This window comes from Grampus griseus (assembly GCF_964374135.1).
Source record: "Grampus griseus genome assembly, chromosome: 3".
NCBI lineage: Eukaryota > Metazoa > Chordata > Mammalia > Artiodactyla > Delphinidae > Grampus > Grampus griseus.
In genome coordinates, this window is record NC_139019.1 from 60,815,443 (window position 1) to 60,840,861 (window position 25,419).

The window sequence follows — 25,419 nt, forward strand, 5'->3', positions numbered from 1 at the left end:
CTGTTCATATTTTTAGAGATGCATATTTAAATATGTGCAATGCTTGAAATATGCTTTAATATACAAAACAGAGTAAAAAGATGAAGAATGAATGAAGCAGATGGAATAAAAATCTTAATTATTATATCTGGGTGATGGATATATGGGAGTTCACTGTTCTCTCTACATTTGTATATGTTTGAAATTTTTTATAATTTAAAAACATTAAATTCTACAGTAACACCCTTTCACAGTCAATGCTATATAAACCAAGTCAATGATGAGTTTGTGATTCCCCAATATTGTCAGGAATGAAGATACCAGATTATCATTTTAATAAGTTTCAGTTTTAAAATTAAGTCCCCATAGTAAAAACTAATTGGTTACTTTTAAATCACCATTTAAAACTTCAAAAAAATGTTTAAACATACTCTGTTTTGGGGAGGGGGTAGGAGGAGGAACTTGATATATATACTTTTTTTTTCTATTAGCTCAGTTGAATCTCCTCTCTTTATGCACTTGACACTGCCCAGGTCATGAAATAAATCCATCAGGATTCTTAGTGACAACCCTGTGATAAATATGCCTGGCCCCAGTGCAATGTATTCAAGCCTTTTCAACAGCTTTTCCTTTGTGCATATCTGCAGGCTTTTTATGCACATCTGCATACAGAATCCACAACCATGATCTGCATTATAATTAATGTAACAGCACATCTGACCAGGTCTACAGGGTTTGATGTATAACTGTTTTTGAGATCTGCAGGGAACTGAAGAAACTCTGGGGAGAAAGTATAGCTAATTTCAGATCAGGCACTGGATAAACAGTAAGTGGTAAGACAGTCGTTTTCCTCAAACAGCTATGACATAGCTGGAGGAGAATCTCAGTGTGTATATAACTGCTTCAAATCATAGTTGATATACTCCTGAACCCTCACTACATCCCTCATATACCCACTCTAAATGACCAAAGTATAGCCCCAAATTTACATATGGATCCAATTTAAAACCTTATCTAAAAGGCCTCTTTGGGGACTTCCCTGGTGGTGCAGTGGATAAGACTCCATGCTCCCAATGCAGGGGGCCTGGGTTCAACCCTGGTCAGGGAACTAGATCCCACATGCATGCCACAACTAAGAGTTTGCATGCTGCAACTAAGAAGTCCACATGCTGCAACTAAAAAAAAAAAAAAAAGAAGGATCCCACGTGCTGCAATGAAGACCCGGAGCGGCCAAAATATATCTTTAAAAAATCCTCTTTCTCTCTCTCTCATCTACACACACACACACACACACACACACACACACACACACACACACCCCTACACATTCATACATCAAATCTTAATAGTGCTTAACTGGGTGATGGGGCTACAGAATCAGGCATTCAAATATATTTTGAATGAATAAATATGTGTTTATACTTAACAATTCTTACAATAAACAGGTAATATTTATCATCAGAAAATGACTATAATACTATAGTCATCAAACCTATAAGTAGGAAGATATAACCCAATATGAAAAATACACAGAAGCAGAATACAAAATATCATCTATTTTTTTTGGTCACAAATATTAAAAAACTAAATGCACACATGTAAGTAATGAAAGGCATCACAAACCAATGAAAATAATCAGACGGAGGAAGAGATAATAAGTGGATTTCATTCATGTTGAGTTGCATTAATGTTTGTATACAAATAAAGCTTTAGAAAAACAAAATAACGTTGAAGAGCAATGAGCTCTAAATGATAGAGCATAGGAATAATCTCATAAAACTTGAATGTTGGGAGCAGATGACTATCCTATACCAGCAGCATAAGAAGGATAAGGAGACTGAAAAGAACTCAAGTTGTGTGCTGTGGGGGAAAGGTGTAACTAGAATTGAGAAATCTACGACTGAGGGAAAGAGGGAAAAGAGTGAGCTTGTAAATGAGAAGAAGAGACCTAATGCAGGTCAATGTTAATATTTAATCAGTAAAAGACTTAAGATTGTTCCAAGGCTGTTAGGTGAGAGGCCAGAAAGGCTCAACATTGCTTTCTAGGTGTGACCCATTCCTGAGATTAGCATCAATTACACTTAATTCACCTGGATAGCTTCAGCGACTGAAACAGCGGTTCTCAAACTTCAAAATGAGATTCCTAAACCCCATCCCTAGAGACTGAGAAATGATGATTTAAAAAAACAAAAAAAAACCCTGCTTTAAATGTCTGGGATAGGAAAAAGAATAAAGATGCCCTGATACTCCTTATGGATAAAATCTGTCTTCTATTTAATAAAGACGGCTAAGCAAGTTTTTTGATAACTTGGGAAACCCTAGCACCTCTGACCACAGCCTCTAATCTTTCCATAGATTTTAGGCAAGGAAGGGGAATAGAAAAGCTGTCTTTAAACATGTGCAGACCTGTCAAGTAATAAAGGATGCAGACTTGTTTTGTGGGACATGAAGGATAATCCCTACAGGGGATGTTCTTAGTTTGATATAAGAATGCTTTAGAAGAAATGGGATCCATAAAAGGTGGTGAGTTTCCCGTCTCTTGGAGATGTTGAAGATGATGTTAAATGACCATTGGTCATTCACATAATCTGTGTGAATAATTTAACCAGCAATAATAAGATTAAATGACTAGGGACTGACCTTCCTGCCTTGATACAGCCTACCTAACATCTAGTAGACTTTACCACTGTCACAAAAGAGAACTCGAAGTTCATTTAGAAGTATTTTATTGGACGTATAACTGCTTCAGTGACTCATGATAATTAGATAAGCAGCTCACATCAATATGATTTTTCACTTTTATGCTGAAAATCATTTGACTCCTCTCTCACTTTTCCATACCTAAAATCAAAGTCAGTGTGGTGTTTTCTCCTCATTACCACCTCAGTGTTATTTATTCAACAAATATTTTTTGCCACTTAGTAAGTGTCAGGAACCATGCATTCAGGCCAGGAAATAGCTAAACTAATCATCAATACACACAGGTTAAGAGGCAAAAGTCCTGGATCTGATTCTTGGCAAACCCAGGTTTCACTATCTCAACCTACCCTATGCTCCAAGTCATACTTTCCTGTATTACACTCAATGAAGCTTCCATTTTCCTTCCTCTCCCGACTCCAATTACCTGAGGTAATTGGGCAACATGTCCAGCTGTTGCTTCTCCCCAGCCTTGACCCCAACTCCACGTGTCCCTAAGACAGAAGAAATTTGGGGGCAGGAGCATGCATACTGCCTGTCTAGAAGAAACAAGAGGATTACCATAGGGAAGGAAGAAGGAAACTCAGGGCAGAATATTACACAATAAAAATGGACTCTGGGGATTTCAAAGCCGAGAAATTAAGGAAGAGAAAAAGGTGAGGGGGTTTTTTTTTTCAAGGGACAGGTGAGGGAAGAGGACTTCTTTAAAGCCAGGAGACAGGTAAATGACTGAAGTGACACTGGAGCTCAGGGTTTCACCTAAGAGAAGCCAACAATGTAGAAGGTGCCTCTGTGTACTTAGAAGCTTTTAGGCAGTCAATCTCTAAGGGAATCTGTAAAATCTTGGCAACTCTAAAAAAACTGATGTTTGAAGATGGGATACTGAGGGAGGGAGAAAATTACAACTGATACTTTTGTCGTCATCTTCTTATTGGGAAATAAGTCCAACAAAGAGTATATATGCCATTTGAAGAATAACTTAAAAAACACCTGTGTTCCTGCCTCCCAAATGAAGACTATTTTTCTTTACTCCTTTTTCTCCAACTCCTGGAGCAGCCCTAAAAAACTAAAGTAGATTTATCTGGGGGGGCCAGTCTCAGGTGTGGTATAACTTCCTTAAATTGCAGAATGCCCAGGGGAAACAATCTCCAACAACATGCTCATTTGTCTCCTAATGCTTAAGTTTTTTTAGATGGATTAAGATAAAGACATTTTTTCTACAATAAAATTAAAGGGTTTTGAATGAATGAATTAGCATATTGCTTTAATTTAGTCAGTCAAAATGTAAATGTTACCAGCTAATTTCCTATTCTGAATGGGGAAAAGGATTTGAAAGACAAGGTCCTGACTCTAAAAGTATCAGAGGAGGGAAGAAGGCCAAAGGTTCCCAAAAAGCTCAACATACTTTACCAGTTTCCCCCGGACTTGAATTATTTGCCTTCATCCATACATAAAAAAAGGTTATGAACAGAGATACTTCCTGGCCTATGTACATTTGCTCACCTGAACAGTTCTAGGCTGCCCATTCTTTTCATTCTCTCATGTGGTTATAAACACGAGGCATTTCCTTGGCAATTGAATAAATATGCTGACACTGTATCACACTAGCTTCTAAGTAGTTGTCCAGTTGCATTGCTAACTTTACATAAGACACTAGCACTATCTGAATCCAATCAATCCAACCAAAACAACACAGAGTGCTTCCTATAGGAGACTATGTCTTGGTTGTCTTTTTTCTCATTTCTCCTTTTCAATTAAGTGCATAGGATAACCATACTTTATTGGATGATATACAAACCCCATGGCACTAATGATTTAAGGACAGGGATGAGGATTCCTTTGCACAGCCATATTTGTCTATAGAAAGTTAAATTCTTGCATGTTCCAATCTTCCTTTCCCACTCTGGAAAATAATTCCACTGCAGCCCCAACCTCTTCCCTGGTCCTATTACAAGGAGGTTACTGTCAGTGGCAGTACTCTTCAGCAGAACACTGAGATTTTTGTGCTTACCTTTTCACTCCCTTTAACACAATGCTGACTTGACTCAGATTCAGATCCCCTCCTGCCAGATAAAAGGACAATACCTTTAAAAGAAACAGATTAGACAAAAACCAGCCTAGGACTCTGATTAACAGGTATTTTTAAATTGACTTGCCCCACACCCGTCAGCCATACAGAGTTATAACATTATGTATTAGAAATGGTTAGCACTGGGAAAGAACTTCAGATATTATAGGAGGAATCAGAACCACACAGCTGTTAAGTGACTGGACCAAGACCATAGAGTCAGATATTGGCTGACCAAGGATTACAACTATGTTTTCCAAACCACGCTGCATTTCTTCAAGGTCCCCAACTATAACAGAGTAGGAACAGGACAAAGATTGTTATTCTGTAACTCAAAGAGAAAAAAAAAAAAAAAACAACTATCTCCCTGAGAAGCAGCAATCTCCTAACGAGCAACCCCTACCAGAACCTGACGGTCCTCCTTTGGAGTTCTTCTGCCTAAGGAGAAAATTCTCATCATAACTCTTCAAACCTGAAATGTCTCATGGCATACAACCAGTTCTCAGAGAAGCCACTAAGTTTAAAATGAAAATGAAGCTCTTAAGTCTTCCAACAGGGAAATTTAAGATGGCTGGTTTCCTGGCAAGCATGTGATCCTCCCTCTATTGTAGGAAACAATCCAGTCACTGGAGTTTCTAAGAGTGGCATATTAACTCTTCCAATATACCTGAGCATCATTTACTAAATTATCTTTTTGAAGATGCTACGTGGTTCCCCAGTTCTTTGGAAAAGGTAATTAGCCTCCCATGGGTGACTAGTTTACTCCAAGTGAGCAATGAGCTCACCATAGGATGAGCATGGTCTCTTTTGGTGGCAATGAATATATTATTTTGCTTGTTGTCAGGAGTAATTCATTTATTTTTCACCTTAATGTAAGCCCTTTAATATATGATATTTTAAAAGTGCTAACTACTCCCTGAGATATAACAGACAAGTAGCAAGTGCAATAAGTTGGGAGCCTTAACACCAACACATCTGAAATTCAACTTAATAAACATCTACTGAGCACCTACTATGTGCCAGAGTCTATGCTAGGTGTTGGGGAATTATATTGCTACAACTTATCCAATTAGAGAGTATCAGTGATACTCCAATAACACTATATAAGATTATGAATGGCTACTAATATGAGTATGGCAGATGGTCCACCATGACTTGTCCTGGTCATTAGAGGCCTGAATCTGATCAATGGCTTCAAATTTAAGAAGGCAAGTGAAGAATTTAGTAATAATATAAACATACCAAACATAGTTTACTGATTTAAAAATAAGAGTCACAGGAAAGGTCAAAACAATTCCACTAAAGCGGACAAAAAAATCCTAAGGATGACACTGCTATCCTCTAAGGCCCAGTTCCTTCAGGAAGCCTTGCCCAGAAATTCTATCCCCAATGAGTTCCTTCTTCTTTGAATTTCCACTTCATTTATGATATGGATCACAGTACTTAACACCTGATCAAACCATTAAAAGCTGCCTTGTATATTTTTCTTTTCAAAATATATTTGTCTTGTCCCCTTAATTACATGGTAGCTTCCTCAAGAGCCTGGACATCATCAATTTCTCTAGCACCCCCACCTCCATGCCTTGCCAATAAGCACACACAAAAAAACAGTTGTTGACTTATAAGTATGAAAAACGCGTCAAATAAGGGAACTAGAGGTGTTTATCATAGGGAAAATAAGATCGTGGCAGAGATATTTTCTACTCACTGACTATCCATGTGCTCCCCTACATTTGCCAGCCCTCTTGCAATTACAGGAAGCCACCTAAGTATTTCTTGTTTATTGGACCTTGAGCCCAAGTTTCTGGGCCAATGCATTAGAGTCAATTCACACCTTCCAGTTCTTTCTTTTCCTTCCCCAAAGATGATGGAAACCCCACAATTAAGTGGTCAAGCCACAAAATGAAAACAGCTTGGATCACTGAGTCACACATGAAGGGAAGGTGTCCAGGAGAATCACTTCACTTACAGTGGAATCTGTGTAAGCAAGAAACAAAGCTTGGTTATGTTAAGCCAGAGAGAAGAGGTTTATCTGGTACCGCAGCATAGCCTGGTGTTATACTGACTGATATACTAAAAAAAGACTAAAAAGAAAAATCATTTTAGCACTAAGAGGTGTAATATAAAGTCCCCACTGAGGCAAGACTATAGAAGGAAGAGCATGAGGCCAACTAGGCTCAATAAAAGGAAGTACTTCTTGGCAGTTGGGCCAATAATAGAGGTTTTGTGTTCAACCAGAATCTGTCAGTCCCCTTGGTGAGAAATAAAAAAGGAACAACCGTGGTCAGGGAATTTGAATGAGGTGACTTCAAAGATCCCTTCAAATGTTAAGATTTTATAATTCTATGACTGAGGGTTTCTAATATGTGAAGAACAGGAAAATGGGAAATAGCTTATCTTGTGTTGTGACTACTTAATATTATATAGAAGCAACATCAAAAGACCTCCCATAAAATCTTGCAGGGACAGACAAGAAACACATCTGAAGGGCCAAGGGATTCAAGGATCCTCTCCCTTGTGAACAGTCAAACCATCCTCTCTCCATGTACAATGCCATCCACCTCAAAGAACTCCCAGAGCTAGTTCCCAAGTTTCTTACCATCTCAGCCCAGAGATCATATCACAAGGAGACAATTCCATTGATAAAGACTGCTCACACAATAAAGAGCCTTCTCAGTGGCACACTAGAACTATCTTGAATTAACCACTAAAGAGAGGGTAAAGTTCAGAAGGAAATGAGTGTTTCTAGACTCTTGAAACCATGTTTAATTTTAATGCAGTTATCATGTCCCATCAAAAAGCATCTGTCCTGTTGAAATTACAAGGGTGGATTGTTAAACTTCTAAGTAAGGTAAGTTATTTAGTTTCTTCCCTTAAGAATAAGAGCAGCATCTACATGTTACATGCACAATATTATTGCTAAAAGATCTGAAGACCACCTTAAAAGAATGATCTCTCCCACTTACTAGGTATGTGACATTGGGCAAGTTATTTAACCTCTATGAGTCTCAATTTCTTCATCTGTAAAATACAGATTACAATATCTACTTCATAAAGATGCCATGATGATGTAATGAGATAATGTTCTCTACAAACTGAAAAATGGGGTTCAAATGTAACATACTGGAGGAAAAGTAATAAATACCATCAGAAAACGTTATTTCTGAAATCAGTGTTGGAGTAGCTGCCTAACTAGGCAGACTAAGCATGTGATAACTAATAAAGCAAGGGCAGCAAAAAGAGAGACCAATTCAGCTTCACTGAACTCATTCAGAATTCTGCAATTAGAAAATCTAGAAAGAACTTATTTAATTTCAGTATACCTATGTTTTGTGTTTTACAATTTAGTATTTCTAATTTCATAAGAATCACATATAATCTTTTCACTACTAAGGGCTTCTAGGGGTTCTTAACCAGACATTGTTTGGGTTCATCTTAAATAGATTCAATAAGGACTGTGAATAAAAGCATGTAAAGTCCTGTGATATTTCAATGAAAGATATAAAGAACATATTCTACATGTGTCATGTGGGTTAATTATATATTTCCTGGTACTTGTGAATTACTTCAACTCAGAATTAAGAAGAATTGTGGCAGCAGGAGCAACTGCAGCAAGTGTATCTCAAATCCAAGGTGGCTTTAAAGATGGAAACTTGGATATATGGGATATTTGACCATATGGATGGAAGATGCAGCTTAACTGCACAAACAACTAATTATGCCCCCTTAAAGACTGATTATGACATCGTCAAAATCAAAAGAGGGCCCTCTGTGTAGCTCATGCCTGAAATTCCTTAAAAGCGTTTTCTAGTAAGTCTTATAAATCCATGCATTGTTTTGATAGAGCATGCATGAGGAAAAGCGAAAAGCATTGTTCTCTCTGTAATGATCACATGTAAATAGGCCATGGTTCCCGTACCAAATGCTCTGCACTGATGAGAGTTAGCACAGAGCCAGGCAGGGGGTGCCCGCCTTTGTTGCTGCTTTCATTTTAAAAATGAATCATAATTTCTGCATTGGATACGAAGATGGGTTTACAGCTATTAGCCATCATATTACTAATTTAGAAAATACATGCCCAATCACTTGTGTTCTTTCAATTCCTTATGAACACAGCTGCAACCCACATTAAAAGCGAGGGTGAATGGATATTCTTCAGATGAGATATTTGGGCTGAATTATTAGGGTAGCCTGTACTACAAAATTACTAATAAACATTGCTTCTGGCTCAATTTAGCCTGAAGTCAGTGAACCTAGCCAATGGTGACAAATCAAAAACTCCGAAAGGCCCGATGAATGAATCTAACTAATCAAGGAAGCCTGTAGGAAGTAGATGCCAGGATTAATGAGCCAGTAGTTTCACTATGCCATGCTGTTACTTCTTCACATAAATGCCCTCAGATGAGATTACCTTTATGTCATGAAAGGGAGAAAAGAAAGGTTACATTCTTTCAACTGACAGGTTAACTACTGCCATTACTAGAAGACACATCTTTGTGGGCTAACTTTTTTCTTTATCCTAAAAATTAATATGTAAAGTCCACAACACAAATTAAAAACATTTTCAGTTTCAGGGTAAGCAGTCATTGACAACATCAAACATAAACTGCCCCAAAGTTAGAACTTCCTCTATATTTTCCATTTACGACTACCTTGATTTACCCAAATTGCTCTGCATCCTATTTTCTATTCAATACCTAACATCATCTTTAGTAGGTTAAATTCCTATAACCTATTTCTTCCACCATCAACAAAAGGTAAACTAAGTGCAACATCACTATGACATCCTTTGCATGCCATGTATGATATTTAGTACCAATATTGAGGAGAAAATAAAGATACAAGGATGAAAATGTGTACTCAAATAAATCAATCATATAGTTACATCATAATAGACTTTGACTTTTTCTAGCTAGCATGTGGTGGTGACAGTATTCAATGCCAAAAAGACTACTCAGCAAAAAGCACAATTCATTAGATGCAGGACATCTAACATGTTGTACTTACCTACCCTGTATTCTGATATTATTCATCATTATTGTCTTTATTACCTTATTACCTTATTAAATGTAATTATTTTTATGACTTTAATAGTTTTGAGTCAGAATTGCTGCTGATAAGGAGTAAAAAAATAATATGAAGCATCACTCTGTTGCTATTTTTTTTCTCCCTCAAAATACAGAAATCTTTCAGGCTTGTGATTGTGATTCTCACTGCTTTTTATCTTTGCTAAACTGTCAACCTTAACAATTTAGACCAGGTTGCCTTCCCTTATGCTAATGGCATATATGACATTAAAATGTTCAGAATTCTTAATACAAAAATCTATTGCCATAGAAACAAATATTATTCCAGAGTCAGGTCAAGTGAAAAACTCTGTACACTTTCATTATAATATTGATAAATAACCACTATATTATGAAATATAAGTATCTTTGAAAGCATCTATCACTTCAGTTGATTTGCAACTTCTCATCAGTGTTCTGAGTTGGCCCATTTTTTTTAAATGAAAGATCCCATTTCCCTTGCCTTTCAGAAATACGATTTTTAAAGATCCCACTCAGCATCCTTTATTGCATTCCTACATCATAAAGTTATGTTTTATAGCAGCATAAAAAAGCTGTAAAATTAGCATCCTTGTAAACAACCTTCCATGCTCACTGGTGAAGCAATCTGTGATTTGTACTGATCTCTTAAATGGGACTTGAGATTACACTTTCCACAATTTCAAGTTTTTAAAAAAAAGAGCACTAATCTAAGCCAAGGGAGAATATGACAAAATGTAAAAACAAGGAAAAGTATTTTTCATCTACAGATATTTTAGAAATTTGGTTATTATGCTGCCAAATTAAAATCTAGGGTGAGTTCTAAAACATAGAAATGTTCCATTTTTATATGAAATCCCAAATGAGCCTGTTTTTATCCTCTTTAATATTTTAACATTATATTAAATATACCCTTAGAAAATGTAGAACTGAAATATTCTGTGAACCCACTCACCAATTTTATTGAATATCTCTAATTAAAATTCCTAAGGTAACATGAACAAATGATTTTTCATTATCATAGAAAATCATGCGTTTTTGTCCTCACCTTCCAGGAGATTCCACTGTGTTCTCTTAGTTTAGTAACAATTACAACAGTTCCTTATACAGTTGAGTAACAACTACAACAGCTCCCAATGGTATGAAATGGTATTCTAGGACAAGGGTGTTTTTAGGGCTTCCATTCTGTGGCAACCAATTGAGAAATCTTCCCATGGGAAAAGGTACATTCTAATACCTATAATAACCATTAAATTTCACACCACAAGATTGATTTTGGTTAGTCTTCCAAAGAAAGCCCGTGATACCGATTCGCCTCCAAGTTTAAAACACACCTGCAACCTTCCAGCTCATTCTACAGAAAAAAAAAAAAAAAGCCATTTTTCACTACCACTTAGTTTGAACTGAGCACGTGGCTAAATTTGAGGTTAGCTCGACCCAAAGTTGGACCCTGAGAAAACCAGAGCAGTTTCGCAGGGGAAAGCCTGAGAAGCTCCGACCCGCATCCAGGTCGCCCTGGACACCCTTCTCCCGCCATGCCGTTTGCCCCCACTTGGATCCGCCGAAGCAAAGGGGCCGGGCCGCCTCTTTCGGACGGCCTCGAGGCCTAGGCGCCAAGGGAGGAGCCCCGGGCCTCTCTCGTCCACAGCGTACCTGGGGTCACACGCGGCTCTGGGCGACGTCAGACGGCAGAGCTCCCGGTCTCCACGCTTCCTTCACGGTGGTCCTTCCGGACGCAGCCCGGCGAGGGTTGCCGTCAGCTCCTTTGTCCGAGGGAAACAGTTCACGCCAGAAGCATATCAACTCTCGCGCCCTGCGTTTGGTACGGGAAGCTCCGCCTGTAGGCCCATCTCGGGCTCGGGAGGCACTGGGGTCGACCCGAAGCCTCGCGAGGCCTCGAACTCGCGTGAGGAAATCACTGCCCGGCTTTTCACTTCCGGCCTGCGGGCCGCGCGACTCCAAGCCGGGCCTGAGGTGCCGGACGCCGTGTGGGTGCGTGCTGCCTAGGCTGCTGGGCAACCAGGGAACTGAACCCAAGCCTACTGAAAAGCGGACGCGTCCCAAAAGTGGGGATCCTGCCGACTGAGCGCGAGTTGAGAACCTCCTGGAAGAGTTCTCTTCCCTTCCCCCACCACGAGACCCTTCCGCCATTCCAAGTCACACCAAAACCCATTATTCTCCATATCACATACTGAAAATGATTTTATTTTATCCATTTACATTTAAGTTGATATAAACTTGTCCGGAAAAGTCAAATAATATGCTTTATATTAGCTCAAACATTTATTAAGAAAACCAGATTCCATAAATAAGCACAGACAATAAGTTAAAACATATCACAAATTGACCAGTATGTAACAAGAATGCTTTATCTACACAAAACATCCTATTTCACATGTTTGTTCATTCTTCGAAAGCGCTTCTGTTCTCTGGGTTTGGATTTGACCAGCACATGCAGAAAGAGCTGATTGTGTTTTCTCTGTACAAAGTTGCAGGGTTGTAGATGTCCGAGTGCACCCATCGGCGGCCAGCAGGGGCCGGGGCGGGGGGTGGGGGGGGGTGGCCGAGGGGCACAAGGAACGACAGGACGACCACAAAACAACCAAGGGCACAGAGCAGCGAGGAAGGAGAAACGGAAAAAGGAAGCAAACAAACCCCAGTCCTGAAGGATCCAGAAAAGATATGTGGCTTGTTTTTACAAAAGGAAAATTTTCTTACGTTTATTTTAATCTTCCTTATAAAGACTTATCAAAATTGGTAAGATCACCTCTTCATCACATGACTGCTTTAGTCTACTCCAGCCACCCAATCCACTGTTATGTTCCTCCTGAGAAGCCTTCCCTCAATACCCGCACACAGTTGTGCTTAAGAAAATAAAAGAAAGATAAAATAAAAGCGTTCTTTTGCAAGCCAGTACAGGGCTGCATGGATGTGACTGGGTACACAGGGCAAGGAACGGGTGGTGGGAGAGGAAAGAAAGAAAGGAGTTCGGAGCAAGAATACAAGGATAAATCAAATTGTAATCTGTTGGGTCCTCAGATGAGGCGGTTGGTAGTAGATGCTTGTCCTCCTTTAAGACAAAAATCCCTAACATTGTGCTGTCCCTTGAACACGTCCGTGTGTGACCTAGGTGCACTGTGTATGTGTGTGTGCGCGCGTGTGTGTAGTGTCTGAGAGTGAGCGAGAGTGCGAGTGTGTGTGTTTCTGCCCACAAACCAGGCCATTGGTGTCTGATTTCAGATCCTGAGTCTACTCCCTGGTAAGTAAAATGACGGGAAGGATGCTCTTTGCAGGGCGCGGGAGGAGGGGCGTGAGGTGCGGGCAAAGAAGGGACCGGACGGGAGGCGGTGGGCGAGGGGGCCGCAGGCGTCGTGTAGAAGGTGTGGATGGGAATGCAGCCAGTCAGAAGGCCGTGAGGAGGGCGCGAGCACGAAGAGTGCGAGCGGCAAGGCCGGGGGTAGCGGGAAAAGGGTGGGGTGAGGCGCTAGAGACCGGGAGGAGGGAGGAGCTGCGTGAGACGGGGAGGAGGTCTTTGGGGAGGCTGGGGAGAGCGAAATCAGGTGGAGGGGTGGCCTCGCGGTCTGGGGCTTGGGGTGAGCCCGGGAGAGTGGAGGACAAGGGAAAGGACCAAGCGAGAGGTGGCAGAGGCCTGGAGGGAGAAGGAGCTGGGGGCCGGGGCCGGGGGCGGGGCGCCCGGGCGCTAGCCGCTAGGGCCTCGGGGCGGACCTGGGGGCGGTGCCGGGGGCGGAGCGGGCGGGGCGCGGCTGCATTAAGTGAAGCTCATGGAGACTGTGTGCTCTAGCGCCTTGCGGCGGAGGGAGGCGATGCTCGTGCCCCGCCACACGTCGCTGCTGTCCGGGGAGCTGCAGAGCTGGGGCGAGCCGGAGACATTGCTGGGGCCGGGAAGGGAGGCGGGCACCATGCCGGGAAAGGCAGGCTGGTAGAGGTGCGACTGCAGCCCCGCGCCGTTGGAGCCCGCCAAGCTGTTGGACAGGCCCATGGAGTTGGGCGGCGGACCGGCCGCCAGGCTGCACTGGGACAGCGACTGTGCCATGGCTTGCTGCCTGCCCAGCGCCGGCGGTAGCGGCAGCTGCGACACTCCCGGCATGGCGGCTGCCGCCCAGCGGGTGTCGTTGGCATGGAAAGAGCACAGGCTGTCGCCCATGGCGGCGGCGGCGGCGGCGGCGGCCGACGGGAACTGAGGCAGACCTGGCGTGGGCAGCAGCGTCCCCGGCGCACGGAACACGTTGGTGGTCTTCTTGCGCTTCTTCCACTTAGCTCGCCGGTTCTGGAACCAGACCTGAAGCGGGCAGGGCGGGAGACACACAGGGCGCTGTTAGCCGGCGGGCGGGCCAGGAGGGGCGGGGGCTTGAGCCCTAGAAACCCGCGTCAGGTCCACCCACTCAGCTCCAGGCCGAACAAGTGCCATCGGCCCGGCACGCCCCCCGCACCCAGCCGGTGACCCTGGTTTTCCACCAGCTGGAATCAACCGGCGCCCCTTGCATCCACCGGGCGCCAGCTCCCGGGGTCCTGAGTGATCGTGCCCCGGAGCGCTTACACACGGTGCAAACATACACCATGCGCAGTATTCACCACGCCCCTGCACGCTGGCACCTTCTGTTCCCTGCTTAGATGCACAGGTCTGCAGGCAGGCATGTGTCAAGGCTGGACCCACAGGTGTACAAATGAAGATAAACTTGCGTACCCATGTGGCTTAATAGCGTGCCTTATAACAATGATGGGGTATAGAATTTTCTGAAACGCTGTAACTTTGGAAATTGATGAAGGGCCGTGGATGACATAGCCAGTTCCAAAATCGAAAGACAAAGGAGAACCCCTAACGCCATGGATGACAGAGCAGAGAGGTTAATATAGTGATCCGTGTGGGAAAGCGAGCGCCACTGAGTTACAGTGTTGTTTGGGTCGCCACCGTGACTTCTGATTCGTAACGACTGGTACTGCTGCCACAAATCCGTGCCTTGTTCTCAAGCCCCTCTAAGGGTACCTTTATCTGGGCTGTGCAAGTGTGCTGGAACCTGCTGCCGGAGCCCTAAGCCTCAGGGCCTTCAAATCTATTATTTTCAGGAACTTACTGAGGATCCCAAATAACAAGGCCTCCAATTCCCTCAGCCCCACCCCACCCCTCGTTTCATCTATAAACTAAAAGCAAATTTTCTGATCACTACAACCTAAAAGAAGTCAAGTGTAAAACTCACAATAGGTATGAATCAAATTTAATTTTGCTTACAAACCCAGATGTCTTTTTAAAGGAGATGTGTTTTATAAAGTATACTCCAAAGTGAGCCTATTAGTTCTTTCTTAACAGTGACCCTGGAAGTTCAGACCTTACCAGACAAATTTGTCTATGAATGTCAAATTCACCACCACAGGGGAAGGAAGGGTTCTTCCTGAAATATATCAAGTAAACTGCCTGACCAAGATAACATCCCTTTGCCCCATATTTAAATTTGATCTTTTTATTTAAAAAAAATGCCAGCATGCCCACTTGGCAGGCTTACAGTTTAACAGTAGTCAGTTGGAGGCTTACTATGCATAAATATAAATGATGTGGGACACAGCTCAGGTACTGATTGAATTTTCTCATAATTTGACCAACGCAATTTGACCACCATATTCATGGCCAAAAGATAATGCGTTAATCCAAGCTATTCAGTGTTTATTCCGCAAACTAAAGCATCATGAGTATGAGTACCTGACCGCCTTTCCCGGTAAACCGGCTATGCACAATGGTTTGTTCACACCCGTGCACTCTCTATTTACCCATGTGAACGGCATTGCAATCTAGAATCCTCTCCCGCTTTTGGGCTGGCCCTGGCCTTTCTACCCCATCGCCCACCACCTTATCTTTCTCTGGTTTCTACCCCACTTCCCATGTTTCCGCCTACTCCAGTGTCCGGATTGGGTAAAGATGTTGGGTCCTTTCCCTGCTAAAGCCCCTTGAGCTGGTGGCGCGGCGGATTAATGAGGCAGCAGAACCCTAGGTGGAGGCTGGGATCAATGCGGCAGGCCGCGGATTGAGCTGTTAGCGGCCTTCTGCGGAGAGCAGCCCGCAGGAGCCCAGGAAAGCATAGCGAGGAGACCTGCTGCCAGAGGTCGCTTTGCATTACCCATCCAAGGCTGGACCGGATGGAGCCCTAGACAAGGGACGGTGTCTGTGTCCAGACGGTCCCCACACCTCACACTCCGCACCCGGATACATTTTTAAATATATCTATGAATACCGGTTCCTAGCACCCTGCTAATGTCAGTGAATCCCGAAATGTTTGAATGTTTGGGGCGGGCACGGGGTGGGGGACTGGGGAAAAAAGCAGAAGAAAGGGGGGAGAAATTGCCCCGAAGAATCTCAGTAAAAAACACGCCTGCCAGAAAGGTTTCTGAATCTCAGGCCCAAGCGGAAAAGAACAGCTGTTGAAGAACTAAATATTATAGAAATAATCGAAAAATCGTGCTCAATTATGTTTGAGGGTTAGTAGTCAAATAATGGCTACAAAATTTTTTATGTTTCATGGCTTACTGGGGTTGGGAAAAAAACCTGCATGGGGTCTGAGCACCTCCGTTCCAAGCTATGATGCATATATTTTAAAAATGTGAATGTTTCCACTTGAAAACTAGAGCATGACAGATTAAAATGCAGGTAAAACCTAAGGGAGATTTTGAGAATACAGAGATGACAACTCCAGGAAATATATTAACCGCAGCCATGGCCAACTTTGTACTCAGTTTGAAATGCAGCTCTTCTCAGAAAATGCTTAATACAACAGTGAGAATCTAATGGAGGTTGGAATTTAAAAATCCACTTTCATGATATCTGCTGTTACAGTAATATAGACATACTGTAAATGTATTTTAAAATATATAGCCCGTTTAATTCCCCACCTATAAATGGCTCAGAAATAGAGAAAGAGAGGGAGAAAGAGAGAATATTACTTTTTTCCCCCTCGAAGCAAATGCTTTATGAAGATCTCATTGGAATCCAGCAAATGATTAATGTGAAGATTTGGGAGGAAATCTGGGGAGCTGTATTAAAGCCCAGATCTCAGGTTCATTTCGATCAGCCAGCCGTGAACTCTGGGCCGAATTCATTACACTTTAATAGTGCTGGGAGAGGAAGAAAATGCTATTTCTCATTCCATTAGAAAACTAGAAAATACTCTTGGCTTGTCCCCCTATTAAGATGTGGCAGGTGACAGGGCCATTCTGGGGGACACGGTCAATGGAATTACAGCACATTATTTTTGTTCGTATAAAATATCGAAAGGCAAGACTGGCTGTGCAGAAGTTATTTCACTGATTTGGTTTTTATGTAAATAAAATATTGAAAGTTAATTAATCCGTGCTAGAGACTAATGATTATGCTTATTATATTGCATTTGATCGCATAATTTGCATGATTCTCGCATTGCTGCTTAATAAGCCATTCCAGGTTATAAATAATTCTGAAATTGGTTTCTAATAATGGCATGCTATAAAAGGAATGGTTTTATTATACTAGCCAGAAAAGAGGAGCGATATCAGACATGGAATTGGCCTCCGTGTGAGTAGAGGTGCTTTAATAAATACTTAAAAGTATGATATATGCCAGATATAGATAAAAATAAGTATTTGAGATCATTTAGTCTAGAATCAAAAAGTATCTTTAAAAACATACAATTGCAATAAATTAAATGTTTAGATCATTTTTAATCAGTGCAGTGGCCCCATGTACTGAAAAGAATGTGTGGCAATCTGTTAACTATAAAGAAAACTATGAAGTACTCATCATATAAGAACATAAACCAATTACTATTTAATTTGAATTTGGTCAAGGAGCAACGATACAATGAATTGTGAAGTAAATACATTTTACATAAATTATTTTTGCATTACATTACATAATGTTAATCATTTTGAAATGTTAATTAAGAAGGTTATGTTGATCTGATTACTTTTTAAACTATGGAACATTATTTTTAAAAATATTGAAATTGCCATTCTATTAAATTGTTCCTATCAGCAGCATCAAGCTATTATCTTTGGTTGAACATTATGTTAGAACAATTAAAGTACTTTGTATCTATTCTTCTTGATTATTCTTCTGTGTACTTCTTGAAAATAACTGTTTCTATTACATAGTTTGTGTTTTATTTCATTTACAACTTTTTACATTAAAAGAATCACTGCCATTAACCTTTGGAAGACCTAATAAAGTTTAATAGACCTCATTTTCTTTTTTCACAAAGTCAGTTGTCCAATTATATTTTATTTGTGGTTCTAAGTTCTATTTTAATTCCAACTAATTACTAGTAAGCAGGTTAAGCAATAGCATTTTAGTCTTTAAAATAAAAATTATTATATAGCATTTCTCTTGAGTGACAAAAAATTTATGAGTTTTGAACCGACAGGATTTTAACAAGCCAGTACTATTATGAACGGTAATGGAAATATTGAAATTGTATATTTCTGTTAAGATTTGAACTCAATTTCAAAAGATTTAAAAGAGGTGTGAGGTAAAAAAAAAAAAATTAAGAGCACTAGTAATATATTTCTGCACAATGCAATTAACATGCCTTTGTTGCTTAATTTCAATGGCCCATGATTCAGGGCTTCCAGAGTTCACTAAGGAAACCACCCAGACTTACATTGAGTAAAAATGTTAATCTATATTATACCCTGAATATTACTATATTAATTTGACCACTTTAAGTCCCTAATGACATTTTTTTCTATTTAAAACAGAAGCATATGCTATTTTTCCAGGTTAGACTATCTTTAAAAAGCAGAACGGAGACAGAAAAACTCAACACCGTGATTAAGGACACTCTTGTCTCTTCTTAGATCAAATGTAAAGTAACTGAGATCTTTAAACTTTGATGTTTAAAATTTGTAAAGCGAAGATAGTTAAAATTTGTAAAAGCAGCTAGAGCTGAGATCAACACCCAGGGTAAGGAACAGAAAATACCATGTCCAAGACAGGAAAGGAAGGTTTCAGAACCCTGGATAGCTCAAGACTAAGCGCGCGCCTTGGACTTTCACCTCCAGCACCTGTACATAAAATATTTGACATAATGTTTTCATTCTTCTAAAAAGCAGAAAAAATCCGAGATGCATTGGACTTATACTTTTATTCTCCGATTTTCAAAAAACTTACAGGTGTGGTTTTCTAAGTCACATGTAACTTACAACTTGGATCGGGGTTGGATGAGAACAAGGGGTCAGTAATGATTTTGTCTACTGCCGGTCAATCTTTCCTGCCCCAAATGTCCTTTCTTCAAATCGAGGATCTACAAGAAAGCCCTCTTTCCTCCCCACTCCCCAAGTTACCTTAGGGAAAACCAGGACTCATAGTCTGTGGGGGATCGCTCCAGCCTCTCCCAGCGCATTGGTAGGCCGCCAAGTTCAAAGCCTTTGTAAAAGGCTAGGGGTGTTTTGCCTGAGAGCGGTAGGAGTGTGATAAGCAGGAGAATAAAGCTACACCGTAAAACCCAGGTGTAGATCTTTTATGAAATGTGCCCATTTCGCCTTGTTTACTCCTTTTTCATGTTTTCTGTATAATTGTTGCATTCTCCCATTTATCCAGACTCTTAACACAAACTCATTAGGGGGTAATGAAATGCTTGTCAGTTACGAGAGCTGGAGTGTAATCGCGTGCTGGACTTAGCCGCCTGGAAGACACAGAAGGTGGGAGACCCGGAGGTTCCCTACTCAGGAGGAAGGAAGAGACCTAGTAATTGAACGACGCCGGCTTCGCTTTTGAGGAGTTTCTGCGGGGATGTGGCTATACTGGCAGGAGATGGGGGCACTGTCTGTCCATCGATGGGGCCAGTTTGCGGGCAGAGGAGCTAACTTGACCCAGGAAAGCATAGGTAGAGGAAGCGCAGCCCAGGATCCCTGCAAGGGAAGGAAAGACCCTGCTTCCTTTGCCCAAGTCCACCCGCCCCCTCCTTGTCTTCTGCCCTGGTGCCCAAGCCCAGCGTACCTGCACTCGGGACTCCGTCAGCCCGATACGGAGCGCCAGCTCCTCGCGCATGAAGATGTCGGGGTAGTGAGTCTTGGCGAAGCTCCTCTCCAACTCGTTGAGCTGCGCCGGGGTGAAGCGCGTCCGGTGGCGCTTCTGCTTCTGTTGGCCCTGCTGCTGACCTGCTTGGCTGGGGTTCGGGCCACCTTGGGGCCCCGGCTGCTTGTCCGGGTCCTTTGAGCTCACCGCCAGAGAGGCCGGCGTAGAGCCCACTGTGGTGATGTCCTCCCCGGGCAGCAGAGTGGCTCCCTCGACTGGGTCGGAGTTGGGCGCTAGGTCCCCCGGATGGCCCCCGGGGTCGGAGCCCCCCACGCCCAGCCTACACTTCACCGCCTCCCGGTGGCCCAGAAGCTCGGCAGCATCTTTCATACCTGAGGAGGCAAAAGGATGGTGGTCACTACTGTCCTGGCCATGCCAGGAGGGACTGTTCTCCCCGCGCGGTCCTTTTTCAGCCCCATCCTCGGCTCCCTCTGAGCCCGCGGTCGCCCTACGGAGCAATCTCCCGGGATGCTCAGCTGGGTTCCCCAGGATTTGGACAGCCAGGCTGTAATACCGTCTCCCGGTCCTTTCCCCTCTCTCCGCCGCGGGGTCCCGTAGTAAACATAGTAAACAGCACATGCTTTCTTCTCTCCCACAATGAAACACTCCCAGTCCCGGCAATGAAACATGCCTCGGAGTCCCTTTCATGAACCGTACCCCTGGTGCCCCAGCAACCCGAGAGCATATCCTTCGACCAGGAGGGAAAAAAGAAAAGAAAAGAAAAGAAAGAAGAAAAATTAAACGATTCCTTCGTTGCTGCCCCACCTGCGCTCAGGCAGCCTGACGAACTCTACCTCCGGCCCTCAGTTGATTCCGTCTCACTTTCTCGGAAGATGAATTAGTCTCCAAGCTTTCCACCTCCCGAAATCAACCCAAATCAGCTCCGCCTCCCCCTCAAATCTGAGAAAGTGTTTGGAAAATGGAGTCACATCCATCACCAAAGATTCCCAAACAGGAAACCCTGAGCCCAGTAACCCAGACAGCTTTAAGGAAACTCAAGTAAACTCTCTAGACATAACAGTGAATCAAACTTTAGAGAATTCAACTTTTCTTTCCGGAGAAATAAAAGGCGCATTCCTCTCGGCCACTGGCAATGACGAGTCCCTTTGCAGGCCGGATGCCCGTGAGGATGAATCTGGCTTTTCTCCTTTCTCAATGAGCACACTTAGCAAATCCGCTTCTACTGCAGCGGCTTCTCCTTCAAGACCGATTTTTACAAATTCAACCATACTCAGACGAGGAAGAGAGAAAGAGGTAGTGGGGAGAGAGGAAGAGAGGGAAAAAGAGAAGAAAGAATCTCAAATTAACGCAAATAGGAGGTGAAAAGAGAGAAAGAAAAATGCCTCCAAACAAATTATCACGGGGTAGGTCGTTCCCTTAAAAAAAATAATAAGGGGGAGGGGGAAAGAGAGAAAATAAGAAAAACAAAAAATAACAACATTTCCCAACTCCTCTGGATCTACATATTCCATAGATTTTTTAAAAAGACGATGTTAAATCAAATTAAACTTTAATGCAGCACAATTACTTTTAAAGAAATCAGTCCATTTAGGGCACATTAAGGTAAAATAAGGAACAAATTGACAATTTCCTGCCGGGGCTTCTCCTGGCTGCCTGGGCGAGAGACGCGCACTCACCTAGCCTGGCGTCCAGGAGGTCGGCGTGAGACAGCATCGCGCACCGCTCCAGGGTGAAAGCTGTTCCCCCCCAAATTTTAGCGGTTTTAAGTTATTTAAAATAGATATAAGCTATAAGCTATACGATATAGATATATATAGATCACCTAAATGAAAGAAAATTCGGTTTGTGGTTAAAAAGGGGGCTTCTTGCATTATAATGTCCTTTAGAGAGACGGGGAGGTGCTTAACAGTTGAATGAACCCGTGAGCAGCTCGGCGAGGGGACCAATCAGGAGGGCAGCCTGCAAATGTCAGCGCCCGGAGAGTCCCCCACTCCGCCCGCCCGCCCGCGCCCGCCCGAGGAGGCGGCGGCAGCGGCAGCCCTGGCGGCTCCAGCCCCGAGCAGCTGCTAAAGCAGCGGCGGCCGCCTTGCCCTCGCCCTGGGCTTCTCGGCCCGACCTCCGATAGTTCTTCCCAGGGATTTCCTCCAGGCACACCTTTCCTTCTCCTTGTTCCGCCCTGCTCGCTCCAAAGGCGCAGCTCTGTCTCTTTGAGCTAGGGTCTTCCTGGGAAAGAGGCAGGGCAGGGGACAGAGCAGGGCATGACCCCCTGGTGACCCGAGAGTAGCCCCCACCAGCGCGCTGGGCAACACTGGCCTGCCGCTGGCGCAGGCCTGCCGATCCCGAGCACAACAAGGGCACGCCGCGCCCTCCAGACCGCGCCTAGACTTCGCTGCCGCCCAGCAGGCCTGCGCCTAGGGTCCAGACGCCCTGGCTGGGACCCCGGGCCTACAGAGTCCCAGCCCCGCCGGCAGGGCCTAGAGAGCAAAACAGCAGTCGACTCCCCCGGCGCTGCCAGGCCCCGACGCCTGCTTCAAGGACCCGTGCGCGGTGCCGATTCTTGCACTTTGCACGTTTCGAGCCCGGCTTCTGCTGCTCCGCCTGGCCCACGCTTGCATCCTGGCCCACAGCCCGCTCCTTTGGTCAAAGTTTCTGAGTTCAGCTCGGCTTCCAACTCCACCTTAGGCTGTAAATAAAGTTAAATGCTCTTTATTTTCCTCTCGAATGTGTTAAACTACTTGAACAATTTAAAGTGCTTTGCACAAGTGAAGCGAACCATTTCTAATGTTCTGATTTTTCAGAGCCAGCCAACAACAAAGTTTAGATTAGTAATATATTTCTAACCAGAGTAATTTTCAAGATCATTAGGCATTTATGTAATTAGTGCCAAATCTATAAGCTTTTATTACGATTATTAGAGTAAAATCAGTATAAATTTGTACTAATTTACTACTGTTTAGACTTGGCTGTCAAGACCGGAGGTTCTTATTGTAAATGATAACTGAGGAAATTAAGTGCAAAATTCTGTACCATTTCTGATCTGCTCCTAAACAATCCGTTTCAATTGTATTTGTAGCAGAACATAATGCCCTTTTAAAGTTATTTGACTTCTATTTTTATTTGCAACACAAGAAAAATGCCCTCTTCCCAGGCACAATGAAAACTGATGTTTACTACTCTCAACTTGATTAACATTGATTTTTAATTCGAGAGTGATGCAATTAAGATTAGTCATTTAGTGCAAATAAAGCTTCCACAAAAGGGTGGCCCTATGAAGTCTGTTTTAAATAATACCGAGCAAATGGCTTTTTTTGTTCGCCGTCCAATTGACTTACACAAAACATTGGAAATGCTGCCTGAGAGCAGATGCGAGAGGAAGTGTGTGTGTGTGTGTGTGTGTGTGTGTCCTTAGCTATGTGTATGTGACAGGGACCGAGCAAGGAGACAAAGGAGGCGGCAAGCCGAACTCTGGGGCAGTTTCCCTTCCTCTTCTCTCCTGCAGCCCACTCCCCTCCTCCCATGCACACACACACGTGCGCGCGCGCGCGCACATCCACACACACGTGTGAGTGTCGGGAATCAGCCACAGCCGTTCCTTCCGAGCAGCGGAGACCGCTTCCGCCGAAGCTGCGCGCTTGGCCGAGCTTCAGCGGCCGCCGAAGCTGCTGCAGAAGCGGTCTAAGTGGGACGGGGGCTGCGGTTCGGCGGAGTCCGAGCGGCGGCGGCGGCTAGTTTGGGAGCCTTGAGGGTGTTCGGCAAGCTCCTAGTGTCCTAACGAGAAAGGCTTTGCTTGGGAGGAGAATACCTAGACCTAAAGCAGATAGAGTCCCTCCAATAAAAGCTTTCCTTTCCCCAAACAAAGCCCCAAATCTAGAAGCTACGGCTCGCGGTGAGCGCTGCACGAGGCAGGATAGCGGCCCTGGGCGGGGCGGCGTGCTCCCTGGACGTGGTTCCAGAACGCGCACCTGGCTGCAAGTTCCCGGGGACTCGAAGGGGATTTGTGCCCACCGTGGTGGGGCTTGGGGGTATCTAAGACCAGAACGCAGGGGCAGAGGTGGGGAGAAGTGTCAGAGTTAGAGACTGGAGGCCTGGTGGCAACACCCTAATCCTTCAAACCGGCAGGTCCGCGGAAGGCGGTACAGCCTTGGCTCGGCACCCTGTCTGGAGAGAGGGAGGAGAGGCCGCCACCTGGAGAGAGAAGGAGACGGGTGCGGGGCCTACACGTGTGTGCACACAAGCGCTCGTGTCCTCATCCCACAGCCGCCCCCAGAACAGCCGCGGACCATGCAGCATTCTCCCACACGCACACGCTCGTATATTCTGTTTTGTTGCATCTTTCAAGTCGATAAATAAATGTGTAATAGTTAATGTGAAGACATCAGAGTAATAACAATGGGACGAAATCAAAGGATTATCCATCTCTGTTAGTAACCGCTGAATAACAATGTTGCGGCGTGATTGATAGCTCGCTTCATTTTATGACTTTTCTATTGGTCTTGACTTTTATAGCAGTATAAACAAACTAAATCATTTCTTCCGAGACTTGAGAGCATAAGCATCTGGGGGTAGGGGTGGGGGGAGAGGGAAAAAGGAAAGAGAAAAAAAGAGAGAAATCTGAGAGTTGGGAGGGGGTGACGGGGCTGTTATGGGGGCGTCGAGCGCAAGCTGGAGCTGGACCGCGAGTCAGGAGCCGGCTGCCAGCAGGCGTGGCGAGGAAAATGACAATAGTCTGGACGTAAAATCCTCGCCCCCGCGCCCGGTTCCCTCTCTGCAGCTCATTTTGGCCAATGTCTGAATCCACCTGGGCAGCGCCTGAGATGTATTTAACAGAGTTTTATTCCTCGTCATCTTCCCACGTTCCTCGGGCAGCCGGGAAAGTGCCGGTCAGGCCCATTGCTGTTGATAATTTAAGGCATTTCCCACGCGATCATGGGAACTGGAGTCCCTAACAAGGCGAGGCTTCAGCGCAATGGCCCCCAAATCTTCGGAATGACAAGAATGTCTTCAGAAATCACTTCAAAGCAAAGTAGAAGGATTTTCTATGACGGATCCAGTGATTTTTCCTCAATAAATAGGTTTTAGATTGTTACACACACGTAGAAGCGGAACAAAGGGAACTACTAGAAAATATATTGGTTGCCCCTAATAAAATTTATTTAGACAGTTTACTTCTCATAAAAAATAGAGATTGAATTTTGTACAAGAGCCTGCCAAGGGGCAATGCTCAGGGAAATCATTTTTTTCTTTCTCTTTTTCCCCCTTCTACTTTTTAACGAAGCACAAAGAGCATTTAAAGGCCAGGCAATCCGTTTCCACCGCCGCCGGGCCGCGCGCCCAGACAGAGCCAGAGAACTTTGCAGTTTTGAAAGAAGGCGGCTTTCTGGGAGATATATATTTTTAAAACAAAACAAAACAAAACAAAACCTTGAAGGCTGATTATGTAAACTACAAACACAGCAACTACAAAATGGGTTCCTTTCATCCTGCTTTGCCATCCTGGTCCAGAGCAAGATTTAGAAACATAGCAGTGGCTGGATCGAGAGGTGGGATGGTATGGGAGATCCATGCAGCAAGTGCTTTAATGATGGGTTTATGCTGATTAGGTTTGTAATTCTGAT

General features: G+C 43.6%; 1 protein-coding gene across 1 annotated transcript; it reads right to left on the reverse strand.

Moving 5' to 3' along the window:
- Positions 1–13,558: 13,558 nt before the first annotated feature.
- OTP (orthopedia homeobox) lies at positions 13,559–21,517 on the reverse strand (the record flags this gene model as incomplete). Its single annotated transcript, XM_082651693.1, has 3 exons — positions 13,559–14,089; positions 19,766–20,175; positions 21,481–21,517. The coding sequence occupies 3 exons, from the start codon at positions 21,515–21,517 to the stop codon at positions 13,559–13,561; spliced, it is 978 nt and encodes a 325-aa protein (XP_082507819.1).
- Positions 21,518–25,419: the final 3,902 nt, after the last annotated feature.